The sequence below is a fragment of the Lates calcarifer genome, linkage group LG24 (assembly GCF_001640805.2).
Source record: "Lates calcarifer isolate ASB-BC8 linkage group LG24, TLL_Latcal_v3, whole genome shotgun sequence".
In the NCBI taxonomy this organism is placed as follows: Eukaryota; Metazoa; Chordata; class Actinopteri; family Centropomidae; genus Lates; species Lates calcarifer.
In genome coordinates this window covers 7,036,295-7,047,061 of record NC_066856.1, presented here as the reverse complement: position 1 = coordinate 7,047,061, position 10,767 = coordinate 7,036,295, and the positions used below count along the sequence as shown (strand labels likewise).

General features: G+C 41.5%; 2 protein-coding genes across 3 annotated transcripts in view; one reads left to right on the top strand and one right to left on the bottom strand.

Moving 5' to 3' along the window:
- LOC108900801 (importin-4) overlaps nt 1-4,715 on the bottom strand; it is a 50,235-nt gene extending 45,520 nt beyond the window's left edge. The window contains exons 1-4 of the mRNA XM_051066939.1: nt 4,324-4,715; nt 3,909-3,995; nt 3,650-3,729; nt 3,490-3,531 (exon numbers count right to left, since the gene is read on the bottom strand). Of these exons, the coding sequence (XP_050922896.1) occupies nt 3,490-3,531; nt 3,650-3,729; nt 3,909-3,995; nt 4,324-4,389 (275 nt within the window). The 5' untranslated portion in view covers nt 4,390-4,715. The remainder of the gene's footprint in view (nt 1-3,489; nt 3,532-3,649; nt 3,730-3,908; nt 3,996-4,323) is intronic.
- Nucleotides 1-10,610, top strand: part of nanog (nanog homeobox) — a 24,262-nt gene extending 13,652 nt beyond the window's left edge. Inside the window, exons 1-4 of one of the 2 annotated variants that reach the window (XM_018700707.2) lie at nt 7,552-8,168; nt 9,002-9,387; nt 9,493-9,636; nt 9,740-10,610. In XM_018700707.2, coding sequence (XP_018556223.1) covers nt 7,763-8,168; nt 9,002-9,387; nt 9,493-9,636; nt 9,740-10,105 — 1,302 coding nt within the window. In that variant the 5' untranslated portion in view covers nt 7,552-7,762 and the 3' untranslated portion in view covers nt 10,106-10,610. Of the gene's footprint in view, nt 1-7,551; nt 8,169-9,001; nt 9,388-9,492; nt 9,637-9,739 lie in introns of those variants that run through there. The other variant, XM_051066940.1, reaches the window with a different exon arrangement.
- The last annotated feature ends 157 nt before the right edge of the window (nt 10,611-10,767 follow it).

The following is a 10,767-nucleotide window of genomic DNA, read 5'->3' as shown; positions in this document are numbered from 1 at the left end:
TAAAGCAACTTCCTGTTTCGTGGCGAGTAATCGAACTTTGAGGGGCCATAACTTCCACGCCCTTCAATGAAAAGTCCAAAACTTTTGCAATTTAACTTCGTCTATGTCTTAAGAACAAATTATCAAATTTTGAAGTCAATCGGATAATGCGTCTAGGACTAGTTCGCGTTCAAGCGACCCCTGGAAAAGGCCAAAAACACACTATTTTTTCACCTTCCGGTCAAAATAAAAATACTTTCTGTTGGGTTTAGGATATGGCTCCAAGAGACTTTTTGGTGCATCATGGGATGTTACATATGTGTGCAGATTTTCAGATTTTTAGGCACAACGGGCTTGAGGGGCTGTTCGTTTAAAAATGTAGGTGGCGCTACCGAGGCCATTTTGCCACGCCCATGCTCAAGACCCTTAAATTCTTAAATTTTTTCGCCGTGCCTGACGCGTCTGCAAATTTTCAGGAGTTTTGACGCATGTTAAGGCCCTCAAGAAGGCGATCAAAGAGGCGGAAAAAGAAGAAAAAAAATAATAATAATAATAATTAAAGCTGCGAGCAGCGTTGAACGGGCCCTCGCACCCGGCGCCCGTCGGGGGAGCGGCGACCGCGGGACTCCGGCAACCGCGGGGTCAACGCAGGTCGCAGGGCACACGCTGGCGTAACAGTTCACACTTCCGAGATGTAAAAATTTAAAATAAAAGCTTTTACGCTAATTATTTTCTGTGATAATATTTTTCAGAGCTCATCATCTGTGACAGCTCTTGGCTCTCCTGACTGTAACCTCTCTGTGGCAGCTTCTCACAGACTCAATCAACTCCTCTTCCCCTCCCCCCTCAAACACAAACACAAACACACACACACACACACACACACACACAAACACAGAGAGAGATACCCCCTCCCAAAAGGAGATAAAACTCAGTTTTAACTTGAGTTTAAAAGCTTTGAGCTTTGAGCAAAAGCATTTTTTTTAAGTTCTGTTATTGGGTGCATATATAAATCATTTATGCTTAAACAAGGCTTATAATGAAGTTATTTGAACAGTGAATATCTCAGCTGCCTAAAGTCAGGGCGAAGCCACTAACCAGCTGTAGGGATGGGTATCATTCGGATTTTATCTTTATCCATACAGACCCCTATCAGTCCAGCTCAGACTGTTACTGGTTTAAGAGAGTGAAGTTTATAGCAATTTGCAAAATTTGGAGATTAGTGACAAACTAACCAGTTAGACTACATACAGACAAGCTTTCATTTTAGCTGTTAGTAACAGTTTGCCATGAGCTTAACCAGCGTGCTGTGCTTCCTGTTAAACATGTCATGAGACTGTGGACAACGCTGAAAATATTACTTTACTAACTACTGGCTGAACAGGCGCTTTGACAAAGAAAAGGTAAAGGCCAGCAGCTTTTACTTTTCAATGCACTTGTCGTCAACTTGAGTGGCTTATATTCAGCTGGTTCACCTCGACGCCGGTGGATGTAGACATGCACTTTTCCTGTTGCCGTACACTGAGTAACACGAAAAAATCAGCTGACCCCTTGTGAAATTTCCTAACTGATCAAAACCAAACTGTAAAGACAGCATCAATCCACGCTCAGCTTTGGTCAAGGGGAGACATATGGTAAGATTACATGAATTCAAAATAACCTACAATTCCTTCAAATTAATTTGAAGCCAGTTTAATTTTTTGAGCCAGCTTTGACATCTGCAGATATGAGTTTCTGAAGAGGGGCCTGCTGAGGTTAGATGTGCTGAATAATATCCATTTTCATATCAGAAAAAACACTGCATTAAACATTGTCTTAGCTCACTGAGCTGAGGTCAACAGGTAATATAACCAACCTGTGAGGTGGCTCACCCCCGTAAGATAAACACATAAATGATCCCTGATAGAACCGATAATTAAAGGCACATCAGTGACAGGGAATGCTATTAAAACTAAACTATAAACTGGTGACATTAACTGCAAAAGAAGATTTTTATTGATACATTTCAGGTAGAATTTAGTTTTCAATAAGGGAAACAGTGTAAGAAACCTGAATTTGTTGCAACAAATTTAAAATAAAAGCTTTTATGCTAATTATTTTCTGTGATAATATTTTTCAGAGCTCATCATCTGTGACAGCTCTTGGCTCTCTTGACTGTAACCTCCCTGTGGCAGCTTCTCACAGACTCAATCAACTCCTCTTCCCCTCCCCCCTCAGACACACACACACACACACACACACACACACACACACAGAGACCCCCTTCCAAAAACCCATCAAAGAGTAATACAATGGCTCCATCTATAGGATAAAGTCGAGAGTCGCAACAGGAAGTTACCCCAAAATCTGAGGTTTCAAACAGGAAGTTGGGTTTCCGAACTTTGACGGGCCAGAACCGGCACACGCTTCGACCAAAACTCACAATTTTCGGAGGACTTCTTCCAAAAATTGTCAAGGAGGGGCTGACAACATTTGAAGTCAATCTGGTCACCCGTCTAGAAACTGGACATCACACTATAAAATATGTCATTTCCTGCTATAAATAGGTGGTGCTACAACAATTGTATGAATATTGACATATGGATGTGTGCAGATAGGTACCATTAACAATCCTGTAAAGTTTGATGCAGTTTGGACAAAGTATGGCCGAAATATAGCAAATATAAAGCAACTTCCTGTTTTGTGGCGAGTGATCGAACTTTGAGGGGCCATAACTTCCACGCCCTTCAATGAAAAGTCAGAAACTTTTGCAATTTAACTTCGTCTATGTCTTAAGAACAAATTATCAAATTTTGAAGTCAATCGGATAATGCGTCTAGGACTAGTTCGCGTTCAAGCGACCCCTGGAAATGGCCAAAAGCACACAATTTTTTCACCTTCCGGTCAAAATAAAAATACTTTCTGTTGGGTTTAGAATATGGCTCCAAGAGACTTTTTGGTGCGTCATGGGATGTTACATATGTGTGCAGATTTTCAGATTTTTAGGCGCAACGGGCTTGAGGGGCTGTTCCGTTAAAAATGTAGGTGGCGCTACCGAGGCCATTTTGCCACACCCATGCTCAAGACCCCTAAATTCTTAAATTTTTCGCCGTGCCTGACGCGTCTGCAAATTTTCAGGAGTTTTGACGCATGTTAAGGCCTTCAAAAAGCCGATCTAAGAGGCGGAAAAAGAAGAAAAAAAATAATAATAATAATAATAATAATAAACCGAACGAAAACAAGAGGGTCCTTGCAACTCGTTGCATGGCCCCGTTGGGCCCACGCAACTCGTTGCTCGGGCCCTAATAATAATAAACCGAACGAAAACAAGAGGGTCCTTGCAACTCGTTGCATGGCCCCGTTGGGCCCACGCAACTCGTTGCTCGGGCCCTAATAATAATAATAATAATAATAATAAACAGACCGAAAACAAGAGGGTCCTTGCAACTCGTTGCATGGCCCCGTTGGGCCCACGCAACTCGTTGCTCGGGCCCTAATAAAGCAAACAGACCACTGCATTGTATAGCTTACTCTGATTCCTGCATGAAGGCCTGCAACACCACCCCCTTGAGGCTGTATGAGCAAAGAAGACATCACAGTTACAGCTCATTTTTTACTTACTTTTAACTGTAGCAACTGAGTATAATTTGGCAACAATTGGAAAGTCCTAACTGAAAAGTTATGAGCAAACCTCTCTCTGTCATTAGGGCTAATCTTCTTCCAGTGTTTCTTCACTCTCATCCTCAGCATCACTGCAGCTGACTGACGAATCTGAGAGGTAAAATGAGGAAAGGATATCAGGTAGCTTACATACGTGGACACATGCAGGGACAAGAGCTGACACCCATCACTCTCACATACACATTTGTATTCTGGAGAGGATACCTGGATCCCATTGGGGTAAAATAAAAATAAAAAAATCTCTCACTGCTCACTCATACACACAATACCTGAGGGTTTTGGGAGCTACTCATGACAGCACACAGGGCTGGTATAATGGCTGGATCCTTGAAAGCCTGTTTCAGCTGGGCTGTGGCCTAAAAGAGGAAAAGGGATCACAATAAGTTCGACTGGCTACCACAACTATTGTAGAAATGACAGGACAGCAACATTAGTGCGTGAAGCCAAAAGACAATGTTTAGACATACATAAAGTTTAAGGTACTTCACTAACACCAAGTAGCTAACAGTAGAACATAGTGGTGCTAAATACCATGACAGTTTGCTAGCCGTATCTTACCAGACGTTATCTTAGCTAGGTTAACTAGCTTAACCTAATAACCGTTACCTTTAACCGTTATTTTTCAAGCTTGTCGTCGGTCTAACAAAGTAATGCTAACTTAAACAAAGTTATTTGTGGCATCACCTGCTGAATGACTGCATTGTCAGGCTGTGTCAGCTGTAGGAGAATTTGCTCAAGTTCTTCTGTCATCTCGATCGTTAGGAACTATCACCTTCAGCTAATCTGTTGCGGCCGTTAACGTTGATATTTCTAATAAACCTGGACAGACTAACTGTCCGGTCGCAGTGTGGCTGCTAGCGACGTCCCAGTCACCTGTCAAACATGTAAACAATGCCTATGTGGGCGGTTTCGATTGCTAACTACCGAGTCTGCCGTGAAAATTCACTCTTAAACAGTCGGATATGAATGAAGTTGTCAAGCCGAAAAGGTGAGTCTGACAGACTTAAGCTCGGTCTGGTCCGCTAGCGGTTCAACTGCCAGCACGCGGGACAGAACCGGCCACGAGTTACTTGTGGGTGTAGTTAAAGGGACCAACAGCTAACAGTGTTTGACTCTGATGGAAACAAACAGCGCCGGCAATAGGACAGGAGGGCATGTTGCAACACGTTCAAGTAATGAGCTTCACAGGCATTTATTATCCAAATGAGCGGTGGATTATTATTATTATTAACTCAAGTAGTGAACTTGTGCATCTTTGATATACTTACGTATTACTGTGATATTTACATTTTATGTCATGTAATGTAAAACGTCTACTGCATTTTAAAGTTTCAAGGTTCTTCAGTTTGATATAAAACCAAGAAAAGCAGCAAATGGTCACATTTTGGAAGTTAGAATCAGGGATTAAAAAAAAAAAAAAAAAAAAAAAAAAAAAACTTTTTTTCATAATAAATGGCTTAATTCATTATCAGAAATGTTGCTAAGTAATTTTCTGTCGATTCACTGCTTGATTTATTGTTTGAGATTTAGTACAGAAATACCCAAAAAATCTTGGAGACACTATTCCATAGTTTGTTCATTAGATCATCATTAAGCGGCACCTTCAGTGGGACATACCTAAGTATATGGATCCCCCTTAGTAGCAACAAAGTATTTCTAGTCCTTATAATGTCTCTGGTGGTACATAAATATGTATAAGGATACCTCTCAGTAGTAAAGATCTGGGTGTATGGATGTAAGGTGTACAAGGGTGATTAAAATATTTCAGTATCTGTACTGATATGTGCAATGTCTTTGAGCCTCCATATACCATACCCTCATTTAAATACAGTAATGATCAACCTAAAAATACAATTCAGATTACACCATGTTAAGTAGTTAAACTTTGTCTTAATTCAACACCTCTAAGATGGTGTAAACAAACCTCAACATCATAGGTATTAGAAAAGAATACTTTATAGCAGAACAGTTGTATTGGGCTGTGGCCTAAAAGGGGAAAAAAGGATCTCACTAACTTTCACTGGCTGACACAAATACGTTATTGAAGAAATCACAGGGCAGCAATACATACTACAACATACAAGTTATGTCATTGACACCAAGCAGCTACCAGTAGAAGATAGTAGTGCTAAGTATCATGACCAATGTCGTTATCAAACATTAATTTAGATAGGTTAGCCCAATTATGGGGTTTAAGAGGTCTAATTCAGCATACACTTGCAGATATACTCAAACCTACAGCCTGTCAGCATTTACTCTTAAATGTATCATACAAGGGTACGATGTTCTACCTATATTTTCCAGGGCTAATGGAGTGCCAATACAATAACAGAGATGTCTAAACAAACCACAAATGTATTTAAATAATGCAAATGTATGGCTACTATAACTAGTACACCGTATTTTGACCATGTGCCTTTCCAATGCCAAATTCCAAACACAGTACAGTATGCAAATAGTCATCAAAGGCCAATCTGAGGTCTTCTCAACACCATTTCGAATGTACTGCACACCTGTTTACCCACCCTGCATACACGCCCACACCACCAACCCCCTCCTGAATGTCTTCTCTCATACATAATCAGGCAAAAACACCCTGTCTAGCAGAGATCAGTAGAAATGCTAATGTACCCATTAGACTCAGTGTTCTCACATCATTTCACCACTAACTGAATCATTACCACATCAATACAGCCAAGAGGGAGGAACACAAACAACCAAATGGAAGGTAACGTGCAGGCTAATCTAATTCATCTTTGTGAAAAGGACAGCAAATGTGTGAAAAAGCACTCTGCACCAACATGTCCAACCCACTGTACACAATAGGGGGGTCTCTGGATTTGGAGCTATAGTCTGTCTTTAAACCCTTTGATGCAAAGTGAAGGAATTAAATATTTGTATATAAACACTATGTATTTTAAATTACTGATTTACTGATCATTAACAATAAGAAGTATTAGTGGTTCCTAAACTATTCATGCTTAAGACACACAACTATATTTAGTCTGTTGATCTGTGACTCAGTCTCATGAAAACAGCAGGCAGCTGTTCAAGGGTTAAGGACTAGGTTATCTAGAACTTTATTTGATTATGTTTAATGTGCAAATGCTGATTTTTGGAGCAATGAGAGGAGAATGTAAAATTGTTTGGTACTGCTTAGGTAAATGCTTTGCTGCACAATAGATTCATCCAGACAGGGAAATTCATTTCATACACCAACTCTGAAGATACCAGAAAATATCCTTTTTCCTGAACTCCATAATCAAATAGTTAGAGCGCTGCCCTTTCCTAATTGAGGAAATAAAGAATGCATCTGATAGCTGAAGATATGTTTCTAAAACAAAAACAAACAAACACCATCAGCAGTAATTATCTGAGCCTCAAAAGCTGTGTAAAGGGACAGTTGCTGAGCTTTCCTCCCACTTTCTGTGGCTTGTGCACAGTGTTCCCATGCTGGAATATCCCATGGCCCAAAGTGCACTGTGTGGCAACTTAATAAAATACAAATTAGTTTAGCAATAAGCACCAAGTAAGCACAGTTATGAGCCAAAAATAAGCTTTCCAAGGCTGATTTTAGTCTATTTTGGTAATCCAGCCTTGCTAGAAATCATTACAGTCCACCCGAGTTACCTTATCCTTTGTGAAGAGAAATACAAATAATTATTGATATGCAGTGTTCCTATAAATAATTTAAACATTTTGAAATTTGTTTCACTTCATTGATAGTGGCAAAGTGAGATGACACTAAAAGGGTTGTTATTTGAAAACTTTTTTCAAACTTTACTTACTTTTTTGGTCTACCTGAAACACATTTTAAAAGCCGAGTATTAACCTAGGTAGCCAATAAAATGGGTTTGCTGCCGCCAATGGAGATTGGCTAAAATCAAAACACCCACTTACACTCCTGCACACACCCACAAGCAGTGAATCTCTATAAACAGGCTCTGGGGGGGGGTACGCGCAAGTTTTGAAGTTGATTGGCCTGCGTTTATTCGCTCCCCTCAGCTCGTGCGGTCTGCCCTGCTGGGTTTTAAGCAATTTTGGCAACAATTCTCGGTTTCCTCTTGTATATTTTTTTTTCGTTTTTAACGTTTTTATCGCCGCTCAAATTTCTGCCAAAGACATGACAGACTGGAAGGCACAGATAAGTTACAACTACAACCCCTCTTATCACGCATATGCCTACGGCCTCGTGTACCAGCCTGGGCCCGAGCAAAACCACGGGAACTTGAGCTGTTGGGCCGAGGCCGGAGTCACGGACCTGAGCAGCTACAACACCGGGGTAACGCAGGCCTACTACGCCACCACTGCCAGAACCCTGGAAGAGTCTCCACCTGGCAGCCCGGAGCAGCATGTCGTGAACGGTCATCACCACTACCAGGGTTCCGGCGTTGTCTACATTGGTGACACCCAGGCAGGTCGTTTGCTCCTGGCCAGACAACACCGGGCTGCTTACGATGCACGGGAAAATGAGGCCCGACGGGCCGGGAGCGATTCAACCAGTGATTCCGAGGCGCATACCTCACCAGGTATTACTCTGACCCACTCTTAGCATTTTGCGAAGGAGCTAATAATTTCACATAAAGTCAGCCAACCACAGTGGCCCCGTGGGAACTTGTACTATTACCTATACCCAGATGTAAGAAACGTGTCGGTGCTTACGTCTCCCATTTGGATGATATAAGCGATGACCTCTTCTACCATATTTGACTACCGACTCCAACTCAGTTCCATCTTGGTTTTAAAAGGGTTTTCCAAATATCCCGCCACTAATTTCGCTCGGCAAAAGCCAAGTGCCCTCATCTCGCGACAGAATTCGAGATAAAGCAAATGAATTGCTAATGGAAATATGGCATAATTTACATTAATTGGTGGGATTGCAGTGCAACATATTTTATTACGACTGTTATATTTTGCGCTTACCTTTTTGGTAGATAACTAGGCGAAGTAGATACGTCGAAACGTTTCAGCTCCATCTGGAATTTACTCTTGTCTCATAATCTCCGAAACATTCAATGATTCGTTTGCAGTAGAAATGAACTGACAGAACATTCACAGCCACAAATTTCACTCAAAGCAACGGGGCATCAATTGAACTCAACAGGAACACCTTCCAACTTTCCCATAGTGTGACCAGCTTTTCAGGAAGCTGGTCCACACTTCAGAAATAGCACAGTCTAGTCCAACAAATGGGATTCCACAAAAAACTGTTTTGTGTTATTTACACGTTATAGAAAATGTTCAGTATACTGTAGTGATGACTCCCTAGTCTAAATGCCCATGCTTTGACAAATTGTTCTGATCCATGTTTACAACATGGAGACGTGCTCACTTTAGTCCCTGTTTGTTCCCCCTCACTTAGTCTCATGGACCTCTAGCAGTAGCAGCGGCAGAGAGGGAAGTTTGCCCCAGACGGACCCTGCTACGTGGACAAAGAAAGATCTCGACAATGAGACGAGGAGCAGGAGCCCTGATCCCGACAAGGATGTTTCCAGTCCTCTTGTGGAAGAGCCACAGACCTTTGTCGCAGGGAATGAGAGCACCAACAACATCACCTCTCTACATGTACCTTTAACCACCCCTAATAAGCCAAGCACTACTGCTGTAAGTAACACTAAAGGAAAGGTCCGGGCAGCTTTCTCAGAGAGCCAGATGAATGCTCTTGTCCAGCGTTTCAGTGTTCAGAGGTACCTCACCCCAGCCGAAATGAAGAACCTTGCTGAACTGACAGGACTGACCTACAAACAGGTGAGGGACTTAAGAAGTTTTTTTTATATAGGGATCACAAGCACAACAGAATTGAATACATGTTTACTTTCTGACTGACACGGATCTCCTTCGTCTTGTTTGTAGGTGAAGACTTGGTTTCAGAACCGAAGGATGAAGCTAAGGAGGCACCAGAAGGATACCAGCTGGGTGTCTGAGCGCTATACTATCAACAAGGACAGCCCAGTTCATGGAACCATATACCCCAACATTCCCTCACACATCCCATCTGTAAGTAGCTAATACATTTTGTTGGTATGGATACACATATATACAAATGCATTTAATCTCTTTCAACATGCTATTTTGGTTATTAATTTGTTCTGTCTCCCAGTATAAGGGAGAGGCCCAGCCACAGCTCAAGGAGCATTACAACCAGCACATGATGGAGGCAGCTTTTAAGAAGACTGCACCACAGAACCTGGCCTTCTACCTAGCCACCATGGGCAGCACTGCTGGATCTGCCGGTTACCCCTCCTGGTCCTCCACCTCATCCCAGACTGCAGTGCCCACCAGGCCTCAGGCAACCAGCTGGTCCATGCCCGCAGGCGTCAGCCATTATGAATACAACCCCAATGCGTTCAACCCATCCACTGCAAATAACGCCGGTCACGACATGAGCTTTGAAAACAAAGACGAGGAGCCCGTCAACAGCCGAAGCTCCTTAAACACGGCCATTGCACATAACGGCGGCCAGTAGTTGATGTTTGAGCTGATGAGCATAAAAACTTCTGTAAATGTTACCAAACAGCCATGTTTACGTTCCTCTCAAGCTTCCTGACTGTAGTTTGTAATTAGCTGAGGTCATTTTTGACAGGCTGGGTGTACATATACCTTGTTCATACTCCTGTTCGAAAGTATTTTACTTTTTTATCTTGAAGTTTTATTTTTATATGCAACTATTTAATGTATGTTGGTATGTTCTTTGCGCTTGGTGATACTAGATTACTCCGTGTTGGATTCATTCTTTGTATTACGTTTTTCTCTTTTTTGGAAATGTTTAAGGCAAAGTACTGATACAGATCTGATGTGCACACGTTTCAACAAATGTTTTTTTTTTTTTCTATAAATACTTGTTCAAACCAGCAACTTGAAAGACTGTCTTCATTTCACTTTGTTTTGCTGTGAGCATGATGATATGGTAACCTTGTTGACATACATTTTACATAATATTTCACTCTTTTTTTGTGATTGAATAAATGGGATAGATGTGACATGTCATTAGTAGCTAAGCTAATTGGAAGCACCTCCTCTGACATTACCTATAGGGTTGTGGTTACAAGTAAATGCAATGCAAAACTGCTTTGTATGCTTGCCATCAAGACTCAGTAGGCCTTTATAAAATAATTAAATGAAATATAC